General features: G+C 41.4%; 1 protein-coding gene across 1 annotated transcript in view; it reads left to right on the plus strand.

Moving 5' to 3' along the window:
- The window catches only part of grm5b (glutamate receptor, metabotropic 5b), an 83863-nt gene that overhangs the window by 5851 nt on the left and 54719 nt on the right, over window positions 1-23293 (plus strand). Inside the window, exons 4-5 of the mRNA XM_050067536.1 lie at window positions 11527-11601; window positions 12034-12208. Of these exons, the coding sequence (XP_049923493.1) occupies window positions 11527-11601; window positions 12034-12208 (250 nt within the window). The remainder of the gene's footprint in view (window positions 1-11526; window positions 11602-12033; window positions 12209-23293) is intronic.

Here is a 23293-nt window from a genome sequence, read left to right on the forward strand (position 1 = left end):
AGTATGACTTTCTTGACCTTAAAATTTATGTTTTAAATTCATTAACGACATATTTGGATTTCATGTCACAACTCAAACGGGACCAAAAGATAATATTTCTCTCCTCATTCACTGCCATTCATATTTTTTCCGATCTAAGGTCCCATGAGCTTCACCGGAAGGGGCGTGACTTCGGCACTCTATGCGGATGTACAGCCTGTAGTTCTAGCAACTGAGGGGAGCAGGGAGATGTAGGCACTGGTTAAATGGAAGGAAGTTTACCACAGTTCATTTACACATACTACCCACATTGTTATGATACAAAGCTGGTTAAAAATCCGCGAACTGTCCCTTTTAATGCAACACAAGACATCCAAAATGCAACAACAAGAAGTGCATGCATTCCAAATAATCTAATCATAATTCTCTTGATCAGAAAATGCTCCATTGCTTACATAATGTAGTGTAACGTGTGCGAGCGCTAGAGTCACGATAACTGGAATTTCCAACTTCGATACAATTCCAGGAGATTCAGTTTTTGATACTGATATTCAATCCCATTTTGATTCCAAGGGAAAAAAATGACATTGAGGGCATACAAGGGAAATTGTTTATTAAAAGATAAATATAACAAGGCTATTACATGATGACATGATTACATGATGACAACTTGTAGCAGAGAACAGCAGAGTGACTGTAGTAAACAATACAATAATTAAAAGTTTTTTTTACATCAATACAAATATTCAGAATAATATTCTTCTTGTGGTTGTGCACATGTTCAAAGCCTCTTAGATCGTCACACATTCAGAATGCAATAATGTGCAAATAAAAGGCAAAACAAAACATCCATCCATCCATTTTCATCCGCTTATCCGGGGTCGGGTCACGGGGGCAGCAGGCCAAGCAAAGCACCCCAGACATCCCTCTCCCCGGCAACACATTCAAGCTCCTCCTGGGGGACCCCAAGGCGTGCCCAGGCTAGACGAGATATGTAATCTCCAGCGTGTTCTGGGTCTGCCCCGGGGCCTCCTACCAGTGGGACATGCCTGGAACAACTCCAGCTGGAGGCGCCCAGGAGGCATCCTGATCAGATGCCCGAGCCACCTCAACTTACCCCTTTTGACGCGAAGGAGCAGCGGCTCTACTCCGAGCTCCCTCCGGATGTCCGAGCTCCTTACCCTATCTCTAAGGCTGAGCCCAGACACCCCACAGAGGAAACTCATTTCCACCGCTTGTATCCGCGATCTCCGGGACTTTGTGCAAAACAAAAAAGTGCTGCAAAAGCCTACATGCAACCAAAGTGGCTGAGATAAAAGGGGGGCACCGCAGTGGTGTGTGTGTGTGTGTGTGTGTGTGTGTGTGTGTGTGTCAAAGTGAGAAAGTAGTATCAATAGCATCCATACAGCGGAAAATGTGTATTGCAACTGTTGCAGATATATAGAATCGATATATATTGACACACACGTCATTAGGCGCTCATTTATACTCATGTTAGATAAGTATATGGATGTGGATGGAGCCTTCTCTGCAATCATTTTGTCCATATTTGTGCTAGTTTTTTGAAAGCTTACACATGTGGACAAAACAGAGCAGTACCACCAGAGATCGTGGGGGCAGTGTAGTGTAGTTCAAGCCTCACAGACCACCGCCATTTACAATGCTGTGCCTGTAAAAAGGTAAACTGTTACGGCCTCCTCCACCGTCGCCTCGTTTGTTGTTGTGTGAAACATTTGACTCTGCCCTCCAGTGTCATCTATTGGCTTTGTCTGTGCTATCATAAAGGAGGCATGCAAATACGAGGACAGTGACGTTTACAGCGCTTGAAATGGACGTATCTATTTTTGTGCATAAAGGGGGTATGAATGAGCCCATAAGTAACACATGCAGCATGGGTACGCAGCCAGGGATCGGATTAAGAACAGAATGGCTGGTTAACTTTTAAATATTTCTTTATTTAACAATTAAAAAAATACTAAAATGGTTGGGAGGGCTAATCATCAGTTCCATTTCTCATGTTTGCAGCATGATTTTACTTTCAAATCTTAAGTACCACAAAAATCCGATGTGAGACGAAAACAAATTTGACAAATAAGACACAAAGGGTAGATCGATGGATAGTCATTATGCAGTGCAACATAGCAACTCAGATGACCTGTGTTATATAACATGGGATTAAAACCTTGGAAATAATACTAAAAACAGGAACAAGGGAATTAAACGGTCAGTTGCATAGATCATGTGTACAGGCATATACAAAATAATACATGAGCTTGAAACATGAATATGAATTTTCAGTAAGCTGAGGTCTGTGGGACTCACAGAAAAGAGAACCACTGAAGCCAATGCTTTATCAGACAGAGGAGGTGTAGAGTCTAACAATTCCTGGAATAAAGTCTTTGTCGAGCACCTTGGGGAGACCAGTCTGTAACTGAAGGTGCTCAACTGCTTCACTAGGCGCTGTGAAGAGGAAGGGCGGTGTTGTCCGTTCTTCGTAGTCAGCATCTTTCTTTAATCCATCATCACTTACATTACTGCACATGTGTACGGCCCTACTGTATAGAAAATAAGTGTGCATATTCAGTACAGTATTGTTCGCAGTCTGATGTATAAAACAAACTGATCATTAAAAACACACATCGTTGCAATTGGCTGTCAGTGTTCATTTAGTATTTATCTGAAGAGAATCATTATTATCCTCCGCCGTTTGACTCTTTCTCTACCTCCGTCTCCCTCATTCCCCTCCATGTCGCCCCTCTTGGTTCAATTCAATTCAGCTCAATGGGTTTTATTGACATGAAATTTGACATGTGTCACCCAAGCACGCTCCAACAGAAATTGATCAGTCTCTCAATAAATCAAGATGTCAGCCTTCTCTCCACCTCTTCCTCTTTTATCTTTCTCCCCTTTTTGTCTTTCTCACTTTTTTAATTTGTTTCTCCTTTTTGTCTTTATGCACTCCCATCTCCTCCACCTCCGATTCTCTCTGCCTTTCTTTTCCCACCATCCCTCTCCCTCCCCGTCTCTGTAGCAAGACATGCCCTGCTCCTATTTAACTGTCATGGCCTTGGCAAAATTGAGGAAGATGAAACTGTGATGGGTTGGGAAAGCACACTGTAGAGAAAGGTATGATAAATGGGGAAGAGGAGAATGGCTGAATATGCTCACATTTTTACCGTCTTCTCTGGCAGTGTTGCCTAAGGGTGAAGATTCAAAGTGGGTCATGGGCCAGTTTCTGGTGGGTCCCCATATAACAAGAGCTCTTCTGTGTTTTTAATGAGCCTGGGTCACAGAACTACATCTACTCAAATTGGCTCGGGCTCAGATTGCAGAACTCATGTTCTGGGAATCCATTTAATGGCTTCTGTTAAGATAGATAGATGGTTTGCCAGCCCTTCTGCTGCCCGGGCTCTATCCACGATATGTATGAGGGAGTATTAAATAGAGATTTCCTATTGGCACAGATGTTCGTAAGTCATTAAGGGGGAAAATGTCTAAGCTGTTGCCGTGTTAAAACTGGTTAAAAGCATTTACTGGAGAATATATGTGCAGGGCAATTGTTTATTATAGTAGTAATCACCTACATCTGTACAGGATATATGAGCACATGGATGCATCAGTGTAAATGATGTGCACTGATTGTATGTACGTGTGTTTGTAAGAGATAAGATGAGAACAGTTTGACAAACATAGTATATTGCAAGAGCCAGAGTTTGCTCAGTAAAGCATACTGGAGTTGGTTATGCTTATAAAACTGCAGATATTCATCTCGTCTGCAGCCTGGAGCTATTTCCATTGCAAAAAAATAGGATAACAGACATGCACATATTATCTGAAATTCATGAGGATGTATCCAACAGCTAACTGTTATGAATAAGAATCTAAGTCATAATGGCTACTGACCCCTTGAGGTCTTTCAGATTTTTTTTTCTCTCCTATTCACTCTTAATTAGTGGCTTGAACTGAGCAACTAACTGGCACTACAACCCTGCAGGATGACTTGCAGGCCTAGAAAGAAAAAAAAGGGGATACATATGTTGGAATAGACTAATTTGTGATTGTGACTACATCATCTAAGAGCTTATATAAGCTCCATTGAGACTGCTCACGACTTACCAGACTAGGGAAGTGCAGGCTGAATGTTTCCTGTCCCATCTCTAAGCTACAGAATAGATTCCCATCATTCACTGAGTGAGTAATGGCATTAAAGGGATACTTCACTTTGTAAATCAATTAGTCATGATGTGAATTACCTACCCTTAAATTTGTGAAGAAACCTTTGTTTTTCTTGCATGCCTTCAGGAAAAACGACAAAGATACTGATTGATTGGGGACCGAGTTTAACAACAGCATAACTAATTTAGTCTAATTTATCCACTCGTATGCTCAGCACTTACCAAACACATGCATTTACGCTGAAATCTCTCGCTAAACCTGGCTCCCAATTAATCCACAAATTAATTTGTTTGCTGCTTTCAGTGGAGGCATGCCAAAGTTTCTTATGAATTCAAGGTAACATGACATAACGAATTGATTTGCAAAGGGTCATTTTGTGTTTTGATCATTATGTTATTGTCTGTATTTTATTTATGAAGGACAGAAAATTAATCTGTAACTTTTATGATCATCGCTAGATTTTTGAAGTTGTTTTTCCTTGCAAAAAAGACAAAAACACATATTGGTGCCAGATCCTCAGCTGTGAGGATTCCCTGGTTTTCTGTGTTTAATGTAATAATGATAAGAACAACATAATTTGTATAGCGCACTTTCCGGCTCCTCCTGTAGGACCCCAAGGCATTCCCAGGCCAGATGAGACATGTAAACCGTCCATTGTGTTCTGGGTCAACTCAAAGTGCTTTACACAATAAAATGAGAAAATACACATAAAAGACGGCATAAAGATAGAAAAAGATTTGATCACAGACTTTCTCACATACACAAACATGCAAAATAAGAAGTAGGTTTCATACAAGTTAATGAAATAAAAGCTACAAAAATGCAAGTCTAAAAAGAAAGGTTTTAAGATTTTGTTTGAAGATGTCTACTAAGTCTGACGTCCTCTTGAAGGCTGTTCCAGAGATAAGGGTCAGTGACACAGAATGCAGCATCACCGTACTTTGTAGTTTTACTCTGGGGGACATTTAATAGACCAGAGGTGGAGGATCTTAGGAATAAAGAGGGACTGTATTTGACCAACATATCCGATAAATAGTCAGGAGCCAGACCATTAAGCGATTTAAAAACTAAAAGCGACATTTTAAAATGAATTCTAATATGACCGGGAAGTCGATGAAGACCTTGAAACAAATGTGTTGCCAATGTTTCGTCTTGGTGAGTAGATGTGCTGCTGCATTTTGGATCATCTGCAGTTTGTTTTAAAGATTTCTTTGAGAGGCCTGAGAACAGGGCGATACAGTCGTCAAGTCTGCTGGAGATAAAAGCATGGACAAGTTTTTCGGTGTCTAGTTTAATTGCACCCTGAATATTTTGGAGTTATAGATTGTTGGGGTTGGAAAAGGGTAATGTGAAGACAGTTATTTGGGCTGTAGGAAATTGGGATTTAATTTCTTACTATTTATAAGCAAACAGTTTTTAGACCAAACAACTGACTGATTGATGGAGAAAATAACTGGCAGCTCAATCGATAATTGTGGTATTTAATGATTGTTGATTGCAGCCTTAATTTGTGCCAGTAGCTAGTATAAGGAATAACACGTCTGCCACTAACTTTACAACAAACTTTACTCAACAATTCCTCAGTAAAACAGAGGGATACAAACACAAATACAGAGTTCATGAGTCTGTGCATATCTGTGTGCTGCTGCGTGCTGCCATGTATTTGTGTTTATGCGTGTGCTCCATTAGCCGTGTAATTCTGTAATCTTGTTTAACTCGGTGTTTGACACAGTGTGAGTGTCAGCGAACGTCTTCCCCAGGGTATTACTGTGTTTGACATTTAGCTGCACACTGTTGTAGCACTCCAGATGTGATATGGGGTAGTGGGGGGGGGGGGGGGGGGGCATTGGCGAGGACGAAGGAGAGGTGGGGGTGAANGTGGTGTCCGGCCGCTACAAAGAAAATAAAAATAAAAAAATTTAACTCCCCCTGGGGGGGGGGGGGGGGGGGGGGGGGGGGGGGGGGGGCATTGGCGAGGACCAAGGAGAGTTGGGAGTGAACGAGAGAGGGATCACGAGGAATAGGATGAGAGGACAGGATGATGCCCTTTACTTAACAATGTTTACATTTTTACAGCGTGTTGTTTTTCTCTTGGTGAAGCTGTGACCGGAGGGAATGAGGCTTGAAAAGAGGAACCAGACAAGGAAGGGAGGGAGGAGGGAGAGGGGGGAGGAGGGAGGACACATCTAATTGCATGTAATAGACCTGATAAGAGTGACAAGAGGATGAGGGTGGTAATTGAGAAGGATGGTGGAAGGGTGAGAGGAAGTCGAAAGGCATGGAAACCATCGGGGGAAAGACACAGAAGCACCTGTCTCTTTATCTTAAATTTTACTTGCCTGATTTGCGGCTACAGGAAAGCCGGGGGGTGGACGAAGCAGTAGCTAGAGGAGGAGGAGGAGAGGGAGCTCCGCGGAGGGCAAGCAGAAGACCCTTCAGCTTTGCATTTGATTGCATGTTGTAATTCACTGCAATATATCAACTGAATAACAAGATGAGAGATCAAAGACGCTGAGGGTAGAGGGCCACGCAAGTGGGGAGCACACAGTGCGAATGGATTTTTGTCCTTTATTTTATCTTTCATGTTTTACTGCAGATTTTTTCTTGAAGCTGTTTCTGCTCTTTTTTTGTTTATCATTTGAATTATAGATTTAGATTAGGGATTAAAGAGACACAGCTTTGTAGACGAGACCAGCAAGAGGTAAAAGGTGAAAAACACATGAAGGGGTAAAGGAGTGAACAGAGTGAGGCTGTGAAAGTGCAATTTCGGTTTTCCAGTTGTTTTTGTCCAGTGCAAGGTGATAAAACCAGGGGAGTCACTGCATGTGAGGATGGAGTTTGGGGTAAATGTACTGTATATGAGGGTTTTACTCCACAGTGTGATGATCACCGTGGAGCTACACAGGAGATAATGGCTGCCAGTTGTGTGTAGTTTAGCCTGTGTGAGTAGATGAAAGAGGGAAGATGGGCGAGGTGAATCAAAGACATTGAAGGGAGTGTACTTTTTTTTTGTTCATTTTCACTGTACTTTGTAGGGTAGAATGATTTAAAAAAAAATATCTAATTGCGATTTCTTGACAGATATTGCATTTGGGTAATGATTTGTAATATTAGATGTGAAGATAATTTTACCTCACTATTCTCATTTTCATTGAAAAACATATTAAAATGATCATGGTGTGATCTGTACCAAACATAGATGCTTTCTTAGGTCTTTAGAATATGACGTGAAGGTCAGGACATCTCAGCAGCATGACAATATGGCAGTGTTCAGAGTCAGACTGCAGGCAAGTCAGATTTGTTTCTCAAATCAGATTTGAGGACAGACTGTCTGCACTGTTCTTTTTTATATTTTTTCATTGTTCTGTTTTCCATTTGTGTTATGACTGTGTTTTGGGACGCCCTCGAAAACGAGATGATTCATCTCAAGGGGTTTAATCATTTCAGGTTTGTGCATCCAGACATCACTAACATGTATCACTAACAGGTTGTCATAGTAACAACATAGGCATGAGTGACTACGTAGCAATGCTGGTGACATTGCCTTCCAACACGGGAGCCAATCATCATTTTGTCCTCCAAACAATCACGCTGTCAAATCGCAGTAATTTATTTCAATTTGTTTTGGCGTCTGTCCATGAACTGTTGTTCTCCATGTTGTCCTCCGTAGTGCTCTGCTTGTAGCAGCATGGATTCTGCTCAGCACTCTGGATTTGGCACTGCTGTCGTGTGTGGCGTTCAAAGACGCAAATCCGATTTGAGTTGCCAGAGCATCTGGACAGTCGATTGAAATCATATTCCAAACCACCTTCAAATGTGGTTTGGATCTGTTCTGCAAAAACTGCATTTCATGTGTTTTTCTACAGTCCAGACTTTCCAAAATCAATCTGGATATGCCAAAAATAGATTCGGGCTGGCAGTGTGAACAAGGCCTGTTTAATTTAAAATGGTATTATACACAAGTTTCGTCTTTAAGAAAAAATGTGCCTTCTGTGTTTTGAAAATTGCAGTAGGCCTTAAGATTTCAATAAAAATTTGATTAATTGTTGAGCCCTTCTGCCTTGCATTTGTGTATAGTGTATTTGATCACAGTCAATGTGAAATGAAGGTGATTAGTATAGATGACATAGTGACACACCCAACATATGAGGTCAGTATTCTTAAAATTATGCGACAAATAGGACCTGCATGCTTTAAGTGTCTATATAAATTAGCCTAGAGGATTTCAATGTCAATAGCCTACAGTCAATCTAAAATTGATGAGTGTGTGTGTATTTGCATGTGCATGCTAATAATGTAAAGTAGCATTGAGTGTGTGTTTGAGAGATAGAGAGGCAGAAACAGAGTGATACAGAGACACATGACGGGCTGCGAGAGAGAGAGAGAGGGAGATTTGTCTCACACATAAATCCCTGTTGAGACCGGAGTGAAGTAGGTTACAAGCTTTATCGATTTTGATGATGGTAACACTATGAATGTGTGTGCACGAGCGTCTGTGTGTGTGTGTGTGTGTCAGTGTGTGCAGAGGAAGGACGGTCTGTACCATCTGTCTCCCATTCCTCTCACTGAGACACTAATTACAGGACTTTACACTTCGCTCCACCACACTCATCATTGGCCTGACTACACACACACGCACACACACACTGAGATGCAGCAGCGGTCAGGGATTGTGGGACCTCTTCTACTGTCTGTATACATTTCATCTCTCCCTCTTTCCTCTCTGCGTTCTCTCTTTGTCTTGCCATGATTTGCCTTCATTTCTCTTCTACCTATATCTTTCACTTTTCTCCTTTGACTTCTTCTTTATCTTCAACACTTTAAGTAGAGCATAAATCATGATACCTAATTAGACTGCACCCTATTGTTGATAGGAAAAAATAAAAATATAAGTGCCTCACTAAGTGGGAAAAAAAAGACACACTGGTAATAAAAAAATTTAAAAAAAGGATGAGAAAGAATTTTGATCTTTTCTTCAATCAACACAGTGAACGGAGAGAGATAAAAGGCAGAGGAAGAGAAATTAAAGAGGGGAATCCTATCATATTCTTTGCCAGTGTGTACAACCATTCATTAGCATAAATTCCAGGTCACCCACTTTCTCTGGCAAAGAAACGGGTGCCACAGTGGGGAGACGCTTTCTCTGACATAAATTTGAGCTTTCATGAGTAGTGCAGTAGCAGGCGAGTTACTGCAGTGGGCATGTTTTTGAAAGTCAGAAGGGATCAGGTCTGTTACTGTCATCTTTTCCAACAAAAATTATTATCTATTAGAGAGAAATACACTGTTTGTGATTGCACATTTCCTCTCTCAGTTTGCCCTCATTAGTCGTAGCTTGAACAACTGAATCAATTGAATCAATCCTTCTGTTCAAAAATTTACGGCTATGTTGCATTTGTGTGTTTAACATGTAGCAGGTATGTTGAAACTTTACATTTCTTCACATTTCAGTTTTCAGTTTTAAGCTGTGTGGTTAATGTGTGGTGAAGTTTCAGCACAAAAACTACTTGGTTATCAAAAGGTTATTAAAATACCCGGATTGGTCACTACAGACATGGCTGGACATATCCGCAACTATCGTAGCTCACCACATAGGGTGCAAACTATTAAGGCTGAGTCCTTACTGCAGCTGCATGGGTTTGAGTCTGGCCCAGGGCCCTTTCCGGCATGTCTTCCCCTCTCTCTGTCTCTCATTTTCTATGAAGGCATGAAAAATGCCGAAAATGCCCGCTATGGTTAAAAAATGCCTGCTTTTTTTTGCTACAATCACAGCTGGACATGTAAACTCTCTGTAAAACTGCCCAATTTGGTCGCAGCAAACACAGATGAACATGTCCTAAACTAGTTAAATGTGTCGCCACAAACATGACAGCACATCAGGGGCGACTGCTTTGAGACAACAAGGGAAGCTAAACTTCCCCTAAAATTTCATAGAAGAAATGGTCAAATATGCACTATTTAATATACATTAAAATAAGAATTTACATTGCATTAAACGTGCGCTCGGATGTGTTTAACATCATGACTATGATGTCCAAATGTCAGCTGTTTATCACCAGTTTCTATGATGTCCAAATGTCAGCTGTTTATCACCAGTTTTCAAACGCGACCTCCCTGTCATACATTCTTTTTTTTCATGCAGCAAAGCGAGACGGTCACTGGATAAATGCGACAAAATTGTCACTTCCAGGGAGGCTCAGCTTCCCTGGGACCTAATGGAGCGGTAGGTGGGAGAAGACACTTGGTGTATGCATGATGATTGGAGGAATTGTCTAAAAGGCTGAACCCCTTTGTGATTGGCAGTGCTTCACATTTCGAGCTCAGTCCCATGCGGATATTTGCAAGTGGAGTCTTCTGACAGAGTGCCGTCCGGAGTTCCTTATTTCCATAAGCCATATAGCTCATTTTCACCGTTTGTACAGTATACACACAACCCATCTGGAAATCTTTGAGGTGTGATTTGCTGCAGTTCTATGGCATGAGTGTGGTTGAAAAACGGCTTCAATTAAATGTTCCTTTTATAAGTTACTGCCTCGCTACAATATGACAAATTTTATGATGTAAACTTAAAATAAGCTTCCCGTGTTTGAAAGACCAGCAGCTGCCACTGCTGCACATGTCCCAAACTCTAGTTCAAAAGCACACTTTTGTCAGTCTCTGACAGTGGTCTGCTATTGTGTCTCACCTAGGTGTCAAACCATCCACCATTCCCTCCTTCTCCTGACAGGAAGCTTGACTCATATACATGTAATCTGAATTGTCAAAATTCCTTCATTCATTTTCTGTATTGTTCTTATTTTCAGGTGATTAAAATGAAAACATAAGTAATATTATACACAGTTTCTGCCAGTAGATGTCCCTAAATCCTACACACTAGACCTTTATGATTTGATTGACTGAGATGTTTGAATTGTGAGAAGGGTTCACATTCCCTCTAGTGTGTCTGTTGCTGTTCTGGAATATTCATGTATTCATTTTCCGTAATCGCTTATCCTGTTAGGGGTCGCAGGGGGGCTGGAGCCTATCCCAGCTGACATTGGGCGAGAGGCAGGGTACACCCTGGACAGGCTGCCAGATTATCACAGTGCTGATACATAGAGACAGACAACCATTCACGCTCACATTCACACCTATGGACAATTTAGTCACCAATTAACCTGTGGGAGAAAGTCAGAGTGCCCGGGGAAGACTCAAGCTGACATGGGGAGAACATGCAAACTCCACAAAGAAGGGTCATCCACCCAGGGTTTAAATTTTATTCTGGTTGCTGGGTTGACATCGATACATCCATGTTCCTCTGCCTTTTAAAAAGCTGTTGGATTTATCCTCAATGAACCATCCCTCACCCTTACCCTTTCTGTGGTTTTGCAGGCAACTATGGTGAAAGTGGGATGGAAGCGTTCAAGGATATGGCAGCCAAGGAGGGCATCTGTATCGCCCACTCTGGTAAGAGACTGCATTGAATTTTAGTGGGTTTATAGTTTGAGCAAGGGTTCGTTAGCTTTCTCACACAAATGGCAACAAGCAGCAGTCGCATCTAATTACTTTTTTACGTTTTGTTAAACAAGGATGCCATGGTGTGAGCAGTTAAAATGAATTCACCTGCCGTCTCAGCTTACAGACATCTACTGAACATGAAGACGTATATTTTACAATAAAGATCTGCCTGTTGTTTTACTACCTCATGAAGGCCCATTTCACACTGTGGGCGTCAGGTGGTTGACACTTGAGCACAATGAAAAAGTGAAAAAGAGAAACTGTGACTAAAAAACAAAACAACAAAAAAAAGAAACTCAATGCTTGAAGTAACAGAGATCTAAAATTATCACATCTTTCACAGACCCTGTTTGTATTTGTCTGACATGTTTCCCCCCCCAGGCAAAATCTGGAGCAATGCCGGAGAGCAGAGCTTTGATCGACTGCTGGAGAGACTGAGGGGCCACCTGCCTAAGGCCAGGGTGGTGGCATGTTTCTGTGAAGGCATGACTGTCCGCAACATCCTCATGGCCATGAGACGCCAGGGACTGGTGGGAGAGTTTCTACTCATCGGCAGGTCAGTGAAGCTACAAGGTTTAGTTCCTCTGTATTATGTTACGCAGTGGTATATGCAGGATTTGATGTACAGGGTTTCCTCAGGAAGGTTAGTCTTTCTGACTGATTGAGATATGTCAGTGCGTCATTGATTTCCTCTGTTTGCTCAGTGTCTGTGAGTCTTGCTCAGTATGGAAATTAAAAATTATTGAATCAGTAAAAACAGTGATTAAGATGGAGAAGTCTCTGTTTTGTAACTAGTGTGTTCCACAGCCGGGCAGCGATATTCAGACTGTGTGATCCACTGGGGATTTCAGCCACTGGATGTTTTGGAGGGCAGATGGAGAGGCAAAGCTGTGGCTCTGCGCTCCTCTCTAACCCTCCTATGAGAGTCATTGATGATGATAAACACAGAGCTATTAACATTAAAACAAGAGCCCAGCTACTTCACACTTAAATCAATCATGTTCTTTGTATAAAATGTGCATCCAAGTGGTGATTATCAAACTTCAAAGTAACTTCAACCTTGCTCAGTGCTGCTTGTCTTCACATTTTTTTTAATTATTCTGCACACATTCCCAAATGATTGTGACTGATGTAGCTGTTTACCAACTGAAAAAAAAAATCACCCTAGATTGTTTTGGTGTGAGATGCCAAGTGTTGGAGATATCGGCCATAGAGAGGCCTGCCTTCTCTCAAATATGATAGCACCCAAATGGGGTGTCGCTCGATAGAAAGAAATATAATTCCCATGTGAATCTTCGGCTTGATTTTTGGGTGAAGTGTCCCTTTCAGCAAATGACTGATAAGCCTGATAAATCAGTGACTGTAATAAGCTGAGCAGAGTTGGACAGATTCAGACATCCTCTCTTTTGCTATCAGTTGAGTTGGTTAATTTTATAAATGTGCATTCACTTCTTTGATGTTAGTGGAGTAGGTGGACTGCCTCTGTTACAGAAGGGTGCAGCAAATCCTGGTGTATACATGTACTGTGTAGTAGTCGCCAGGGCTCGACATTACCCCAGAGCAACAAGTACATTTATTATAAGTGAACCAGATCATTTCTAACTCTTGTTTGAGTTTGCTTTGTTTTAAAAACTCCTTTTCAAAGACATTTACTTATTGAGTTTTTGTTAATTTTGAACGGAGGAATGTCTGAGCCTTGATAGTGGAAAAACTGTAGATTTCTGTCATAAAATGGTGGAGCAGTCGTCTTTGTACCACAAACACAGAGAACCCTGCTGAATGGTGTTAAATACCCAAATAGACTATTCGTCCAAAACATACAGCAAGAGACATTCACAAACACACTCACACACACATGCTGTTTTGAATTTCAGAGGTGGTTTTCACATTAAGCTTTGTTCTCACTTAGATGAATTCCTCCTACATTTCACTTGCAAAAATAACCTCCCAAATAGGCTGTTTTTATCTACATCTGTGCATGTGCACGTGTGTGTGTGTGTGTGTGTGTGTGTGTGTGTGTGTGTGTGTGTGTGTATGCATTTATGTATGATAGTATCTTTCGAAGCCTTTTGGTTGCCATGCCAACTGTGCGATAAACATAAAATGAATAATGATCTGAGCAGCCATGCCAGCCAACATTCAGAGAATGGAACAAACTTTGAATAGATTGGAGCCATTATCATGTATTTACCATTAAAATGCCACAGTTGTATTTAAACATATTCTACTCTTCCCGCAGTGACCTGTGCTGTGTAACTAAATCATATCCAGCATCATTTTTGTTGTCGTCGCCACCATGATGCTCATTATCATCACACTCATCTTACTCGTCTTCATCCTCATCCACATCCTCATCGTCGCCATCCTGCTGAGAGCGAGGTAAAGTATTAAACCATGCTAAACATGCTCTACTTCAGTTAACTGGGCTTGCCTTGCTGTTAAAGATAAAAGTAGGAGAGAGAGAAAGTTCATGAAATGGAGATAAATATCCTGTCCTCAGAGGTGAATGGATTTATTAGCTTAAGTCATCCTGTCATGGGTTGAGTTGTTTTTAATATGTGATTATTTCCAATACAGAGAGTTTGATGGATAGTCTCACTACAACACATCTGTTGTGAACAGTGGTCCAAAGCTACAAAACCAAGGAGAAGCCCACAACAGTGCTTTCTCCTCTTCTAATTATTACTGTGAATATGTCTTTGAGCAAAACACTTAATCTCCAACTGGTCCAGTGTGGCTGCTCAATGGTCAGCAGCACAAAAATATTATGTAAGGTCCCAAATGTGAATATGTGCAAGTGGATAAAAGAGAGGAATTGTCATTCTCGGTTAGAGTCAGACGGCTTCAGAAACCTGGAGTTTCTTCAACAGAAGATGCTGTAACTCTGGGAAAGAATCATTCCAGTAAACCCAGTTTGTGGTTTTGGTGAGCTGTAAGCTATTGAGGGATCTTGCCCTTATCACTGGTTTGTCATTGCTTCTTGTATCGGTTATTCAGAGCACCTGCATGAAGGAGAATTGCATCAGGGGAAAAGCCAACACATTCTCACTCCGACCTCGTCACATATTGACATTTGATCATGGACTTTCCACATCGGCATACGACCGGCAAGGTACCTTGGGTGCATTGGTTGATGATGTTCTGGGAAGCTGGTCAACTTCAGCCTGTTACATGCATTGTCTGTTTTCAAAATACACCTCCATTTTCACATGAATTATACAGTTTGCATACAGTCTCTTTCAAACTAAAAGCACTACATCGGTCCAACACTGTAAATTGACTTTTTTTCCCTTCAACAACAAACGCATGTGGTTACATTTCGGCAACACATGCAAGTGGTTGGGTTTAGGAAAAAAGAACTGCATTTGGCTTTATATTGAAACAGGAAGCAAACACTGATCTCCAGGGTGAAAGTCGGTGGTTGTTGGACCCATCCACCACCACTCCCACCCACCCTACTCGGATTTTTCGCCCCCTTTACTTTCATTGTTGTCCAGCCACGTATCCCCCTGATGCCAAGGGCACCGTTGAACAATAACTGTGACCGGCTGCATATCATGCCGATGTGAAAGGATGGCCTTATATGTCAGTGTCTGATGCCAGAAGTCACTGCCCAAGTGCCAGTTTTCGATGACTTCAAAGTGAGACAGGGTTGATACGGCTGGATCCTCTGTCAATTTCACACTTTTCTGGTGAAGGTTTATCCTGTCAGGTAAAAAAAAAAAAAGAAGCAGCTTGCGTAGCACATAGCTGTCTTACACCTCCCCAGTAAAATTAGCAGTGACAATAGCTGGGTTTACATTGAAATGTAGTTGAAATTTTAACCAGATTTTCAGAAAATTTCTCATCCACTACTGTCACGCAAATATTGGGAGCTGGTTCACCAAGATGAGCAGCAGGTAGCACTAATTCTCCAGTCAGGTGTCGTTATACCACTGCAGAGGAAGAGAGCCAGTCAAACCTGGAATTAGAGAGTTGTGAAAAAGTTCCGGTAACAGCCCTGTGTGTTTACATAAGAGTGTTAATAGCCACCCAGAGATGACGAAGAGAGCTTCCAGTGGCCTATGTAATGATCAACAAATCAAATCAACAGTCACTGAATTTGTTTTCATTGCATTTAGTCACATTTACATTTTATTGACACAACAACTTTTCATCCTCTCCCAAGTGTAAAAACCTTTTTCAATATTTCTGTTTTGTTTTTTTTGTTTGTTTTTTTTGGCTTTTCCACTCGGGTTTTTTAATACACAAATTGAAATGTGCATGAAAAGAGACGGATGAAAATGCATTTAATGACTTCCAATTAAAAGGAAAACAGGGAAAACATTCTTGGATAAAGTAATGTAAATACTAAATAAATACAGCTATGGTACACCAAATAGACTCTGAAATTTGGCACAGCAGTTTGCAGTTTATTCCACTTCAACAAAAACCAAATAAAGTGTTATTTGATATTACATCTCAGAAGTTTATCAAGATCCTGGACTTTAAGCTGACATAACATTGCGATGCGTTGCCAAATTAAATCAGTGTATTCCTACAGTTTCCTTCAATTATGCAACGGCATCTTGATACCAGTTGACCAGTCTCCCTATTTTCTTACCGAATAGTCTCTTGTCAAATTAGAATTTCTTGATCTAAGTGAAGATGCATTTAAAGCAACTAAAGCTCTCACACCATTTGGCTTCCACTTGTGTGAAGAAAATAATTTTCTCAGGCCGAATATACTGTTGAACCTAATGGCTTGTTAAAAATTGATATTTTTTGCAGTATGTCTTGTAGGCCTCTGTCTCCGGCCAGTCTGTCTTGATTAGGTTGGTTAATTGAATATCATCCTTCGTTAGTGTCAGTATCATAAATGGGCTGTAGTTATAAATTGGAGATGGTCACGGGTGGATGCCCTGCTCACTGGAGGTCTGTGGAAGGAACTTCTGATTAGCCCAGTTGGGCAGACACACGTTTAACACCAGGATAATTACATTACCACAAGAGCACACAGAAGATTATTCAGTTACCTAGGCAGATAAGTAGGGTCATTAATAGAATAGACGACTATGAGATCTCCAGATTGCATTTTTACTGTTTGAGATGGGCTGTTTGCCGGATGACGTACGTAATTTAAGATGTTTGGTTGTCTCTGAATCCTGTCTGTCTGTATTATGGGCTCAAACATGTGCTAAACTTGAAATTGATCTTGTGGAGTTTTTTGAATATAGGTCAAGTCACTGGGTGCATTTACATGGACCCTAATACTCCACTAATGATCAGAATAATATCCCAATCAGTATTAAAATGCCTCATGTAAACACTTCATTTGGAAGAGACCGGTTCGATCGCAGAGGGTGCTGTAAAAGTTTGATAACCCTGCCTAATCTCTTCCTGTGCATTTTTGCCCCATGTTAGGGGTTACATTAGGTGACGTAGGAGGTACATGTGCTGACATGGTACAACAGCTATTTCTGCGTACCTCCCTCTGTTGATTTTGACAGAGAATCATTCATAAACAAAAAATGTAGCACTTTGCTAAAGCTACATTCTGATGCGAGCGCTTCTTGATTTTGAAACAGTCGCTTTACGTAACAGTTGTTACAGGTGCCAATGTGGAGTCTACCGTTACTGGAAGCAGTAGCCTGCATATGAGACATTTATGGAACATCTGTAAACTGTTGGCTCTACCTATATGCTGCATGTGAGGTGTTTAGGGACATCTGTTATTTGTAGCTACAGGAAATGACCTGGGTCACTTCTACATTACTTACGACTGAACTGCAGTGGTGGAGGAAGTATTCAGATCCTTTGCTTAATTAAAATGAATGAATATCGCACTGCATTGAAAATGTTACCTAAGTAACAGGGTGAAAGTACAATCAGGAAAAGACTTAAAGGGATAGTGCACCCAAAAATGAAAATTCAGCCATTATCTACTCACCCATATGCCGATGGAGGCCCTGGTGAAGTTTTAGAGTCCTCACATCCCTTGCGGAGATTGGCGGGTGGAGCAGCTAGCACACCTAATGGCAGACGGCGCCCCAGACTAACGTCCAAGAACACAGAATTGAATCCACAAAGTACCTCCATACTGCTCATCCATAGTGATCCAAGTGTGCTGCAGCCACGACATAAAAAGTTGTTTCGAAAAACGTCATATGAACTCTGTTTTTAGCCTCACTGTAGCCTGTAGCTCTGACTGCTTCTCTGTGCGCCATGCTCACGTGTGCGCTTGCGTGAGACCAGCGAAAGCATGAGCTTTGCTCACCCTTGTTTACATCACGTGACACGTGCATTGCAGGGGGAGACAACGGTAGCCACAGTAGCTAAAAGATAATTTGCACTACGGTCTTTCAGCAAAGGACAACCCAACATGTCTGAAGACTTTGAAATTGAGGAGGAACAGCATTTCTTTGTTGAACCGTATTTGTTTGAGCCCGAGTACACGGACGGAACTCAGGCTACTGGACGAAGCGGCCGCCGCAGCTCATGAGCCTAACCCTCAGCCAGCTGCAGAATACCGGAGTCGAGCACTGGAAACCTGGTGGTGTAGTTGTTTCAAATGCAAAGCAATGCCAACGGATGAGGAAAGTCTTTGCTGCTCAGACTGGGAATTGGCGATGCCTGCACTTGAGAATCTGGACATCAGTACTGACGAGACTGCTGCTCTTCAGAGACCGTGCATCACCGATCACCCTGAGCGCGCACACGTGAGCGCGGAGCACAGAGAAGCAGTCAGAGCTACAGGCTACAGTGAGGCTAAAAACAGAGTTCATATGACGTTTTTCGAAACAACTTTTTATGTCGGGGCTGCAGCACACTTGGATCACTACGGATGAGCAGTATGGAGATACTTTGTGGATTCAATTTTGTGTTCTTGGACGTTAGTCTGGGGCGCCGTCTGCCATTAGGTGTGCTAGCCGCTCCCCCCGCCGATCTCCGCAAGGGATTTGAGGACTCTAAAACTTCACCAGGGCCTCCATCAGCATATGGGTGAGTAGATAATGGCTGAATTTTCATTTTTGGGTGCACTATCCCTTTAATACATTAGTTAAAAAAAAGTAATTTGATAAATAAGAATAATAAAAATGATTAAAAGGAAAAACCATGAAATGTTTTTGAAGTAAAAATGACTTAGAAGATTACCAAAATACTGTCCAATTAATTTTCTATTCAATCAACTAATCGTTCCAGCTGCACTTGTAGATTTCCATTTGGTTTGTGTGCAATAACTCAATCTGTAAAATAACTAGTAACCAAAGATATCAATAATTGTAGTGGAGTAGAAAGTACAGTATTTACTTATGAAGTATAGCAGTGCAGAAGTAGAAAGTGGCATGAGATTAAAATACTCAAGTTAAGTAAAAGTACCTCAGATCTGCACTTAAGTACAGTACTTGAGTGAATGTACTTAGTTACATTCAACCTCTACTATATTGCATTAACAGGTGGAACCACTTATTCTCCTTCTGTACTTTATAAATTGAATGATTTGAGTTTTCTCAATAAAGTTGGAATTTTTACATTTGCAGCAGATAGACCCTTCACAGGAGAACTGCTTGAACTTGGCATTTAGTGTTGATGTAAACAGACAAGATGGAATCTATAATCAGAATGATATCAGTCAGATTGAAGAAATATTGTCCAGCAGCTTTTGTCTGATGAATCCTCCAACATCCTCCAACGACCTCTCATAGTGGGCTTATTTTGAGTAACGCTTACATTTTACCCCTTTCAAAATAAGGCACTGACAAAACATAATAACCCCCCTTTGCTTTTACTTTGAATAGGTCCTCTCTGCCACAGCTTCAGTACCCTGCTCTTGATAAGTCTATGAGAATTAACATTATTGAGGACATTGGTAGCAACTTCCTTCCTTCTCAAACTTAAATTCTTCCTTCTAAATCTAAGCCTGTGCCGCTTGCACTTTAAATGAATTGATCAATTCAAAAAGTCTGTTCAGTAAATGCATTTTTACAGGCTTTGTGCACTTTTGTCATTTAGGAGGTAATGTATATGGGCCTGCAGTTGATAAGTGATAATAAAATTCACATAGTACCCCATTAACATTAGCATATTATATAAAGCCAAGATTATTAAGAGCAGTTAAGGCATTACAGTGACATCAGGAATACTGCCAGTGCTGGCTCTTTATGTGAACTTGGCCTTTGCATTTTGTCACTTTTATAAGCCTCAGCAGGCGCTCAGTTTAAACTGTGTGTCTGGTTTTAGATTCCTTATGTTCTTCTTCTAGAAATAATCCTAAAAACCCACATCAGGTCCTGGGGCTAACTACCACATCACAAGAAAACTATGTCACACAGACACACACACACACACACACACACACACACACACACACACACACACACACACACACACATGCAGTCTGGATTTGGAGCCTGAGTGTATTGATTGCTTCTGTCCTATAATTCCTCATGGTGCCAGCAGGCTACAGACCCATTAATGAATAGCTAGGCTGAGATAAATATCTAGCCACATGGGACACACAAACACCCCCCAACACTTACACGTCTACGCACACACACACACTTACGAGCACAAATTCACATGCCCCCATGTCATTAGCGTTTCCCTAAATCAACTTAATAACCTCTTTTGTCTGTCTTCAAGTGAAACATCCTCTCCTTTCTCAAATTCAAATTAGGTCCTTTCAATGACACACAAGTAAGTCTGTCTCAGCTGCCACTTGTAAAATTGCATTTCCTCCTCCAATATTTTGCAGCCATACATAGACTCCCCCCAAAAATACATATTGTATCAGTCAAACACACAGATGATGACGCCTCTTTGGCAGGGCCCCGCAGCAAATATGGGCAAATGCTGTCTGACGTGTTAGTCTAAAAAGGTTCACAAATCTTTAATCCTCTAAATGACATATTACAGAAAGAGTGCAGATTGTGTGTGTGTGTGTGTGTGTGTGTGTGTGTGTGTACTGTACTAGACAAATCCACATTCTACAGTATGTGTTGGTTTATAGAGTGAAGATGCAGAATAGATGCATGACTCACTGGGTAAGGCAGCAGGAGTTTAAGATGGTATTTACCTTCTTGTGTACATACACGCTCACACAGAATGCCCTGACGCACCGTCCCTCCTCGCAACAAATTCCCATCCAGACCACACAGGGCAGGCGGTGATAATAGCTATGACTTATCATACAGTTGACTTCACAGCAACAACATCTCTGTATTTTATGGTCAAGCATTCCAGTTTGAAATATGTTTCCCTCCCCAAGCACTGTCTGCCTTTTACCTGTTACTGTATGTCTGCTCCATCAGTGCTATTTATAAATGTGCTGCACATGTGCAGCTGTTTAGCAGCAACAGATTTCAGAGAAACATCCCCTGCGCTGTGCATGTCATTTACGACAGGAGACTCAAAAACAGTTAAAACATCTGTTAAAAAGTACAAATATAACAAATTGACTACATGATAGGTTAAAACCAATGCATGTAAGTCAGTCAGTCTTCCACACGGTTTAAGCGGTGTAACTGCATCTCCATGGCAGCCAGTATGTAACCACTGCTGGATTCTCTGTTTTCATAAGAGGCTCATATTCAGACTGCGCTGAAGATCGACTTCACTGTTGAATGAATTGAAAGAGAATAGTTTGAATCAAAAGTCAAAAAGCAGACTCTCTCTGGAGATCATCCAGCACAAGTCTGCACCCCTTCTGCCTGCTGTTGCCATGGAAATATCCCCTACCATATTTGGATGAATCCAGCATAGCAGCTGGGGTGATATGTAGCGCATGCGCATGTGTTTATGTGAATGGCTATGTGCGTACGTGGGTGCATCTATATATATATATATATATGTATGTATGTTACTGTACTGTATAGCAGGTTTTATCTGTGTAGCTAACGGTCATATTGAGAGTGGCGTTAACTACATTCAGCACCACTGTTAGAATTTGGGCTTATTGATAACGCTTATGGCCATTTCAGTGAAATCAGATCAGAGCCTGAACATTTCTGTGCTGATATTCTGCGACTTCACTGTCCTCTCATCTCCCATAACTCTCTTGTTTTTTCACATTTCTCATCTTTGTCAGAGTTTCCCTCGTTAAAGAATTTCCGTTCGTTATCAATCTGTGCCTTTACCCTTTTTCCCCTCTCATTTGTGACTCTATCTCATCATCTCTCACGGTCTGTCACCGTGTCCCTCTCTGAATCCAGCTGCTTGCGTTTTGTCAGAGTGTAAGAGTGTGATGTATGCGAACTGAGACCCTGAACTGATCGTTTAACTGAGGTCAGACCCCCGCAGTGTCCCAATTCACACCGCAGCTGTCTGCGAAGGCCGCACTTCCTCGTGGTTTTAAATTGAGAGAAATTGAAAGGGAGAGGTTAAACGGCATCTCGTGGCAAAACATCAGAGATGTCTCAAAGCCGCCGTCTTCAAAAATGATTTTTAGTGAATTGTACACCTGCGTGGTAGTGAGAGGAGATCAAAGACATGGTTCGGGCAGAGCAGGCAAACAGAGCGAGGAGGGGGAAGGAAAGATGCAGAAGGGCGAGGAATCGGAGAGACGGGAGAAGATGATTGAAGAGAGCAGAGATTAGCAGCTGAGGGCAGAGCAAAGACAGGTGTAGTGTGTGTGTGTGTGTGTGTGTGTGTGTGTGTGTGTGTCTGTGCCTGTATGGTATTCAAATATAATGGTAATAGAAAATTTGTGTCAGACATGAAAAGCAAAATGCCCACAGTAGGAGTGTAATTTTCGCATCACCGCTGGGTTTAGTATGCATCTGCCCCTGCAAACACACACGTCTACACGGGCGAACATTAACACACAGAGCTGCTGATGCACACACTCCCACATACTGCACACGCACGCACAAACAAGGTCTTCTCCGGTCTGTGGTGTTTGGGGTATGCAGCTGTGTAATATTTGCTGGTGTCATGTTAATTCACTCTTGATTAAAACAAGAAATGCTTCGTGTCATTTAATTGATGAAATGATGGAAATTAATTCTGCTCTTTATTTTCATCGCTTTACAATAAAAGACTGCTGCTAATTAAACACAGGGGAATATGTCGGAAAGACAGATGGAGACGGAGGAGATTAAGAGAAATTTTCATGTGAATTAGTGTGTGTGTGTGTGTGTGTGTGTGTGTGAGTGTGATTATACATCGCCAGTGTTTATGAGAGTGTGCATCTTCTTCATCGTCTCTACATAATGTGAGACACTGTGCATGTATGCAGGTGTGTGTGTTTGTGTGGTGAGCAAATGATCCCCCTATGGTGCAAACTCGTCTGTAAAGATTGTGAGATCAATACATGGTCTGTAGCTCAGTGGATTCTGTGTGTGTAAATCAGTAGTTTCATCATGATGTGATGTTATCTAGATTCTTTGGACAATGATACAATACTTGCCAATAACACAACGTTTGCCACGATACAGTTTCAGTTCAATTCGATTTGATTCGATTACAGTTTTTTTTTTTTGCTCTCGGCCATGAAACATAAAAACAACACATAAATAATTGTAAATAATTGAGTTCATTTTAAATTGAGTCCACTAACACACATAAAACAGCACATGAGATAAGTAAAGCCAAGTTCAGATCAATGATTCACGACGAGACAACATTGCAGAGAAAAGTTGCAGCGGTGTAAATTGGCCCTCTG

This window comes from Epinephelus moara, chromosome 2, assembly GCF_006386435.1.
Source record: "Epinephelus moara isolate mb chromosome 2, YSFRI_EMoa_1.0, whole genome shotgun sequence".
Lineage (NCBI taxonomy): Eukaryota > Metazoa > Chordata > Actinopteri > Perciformes > Serranidae > Epinephelus > Epinephelus moara.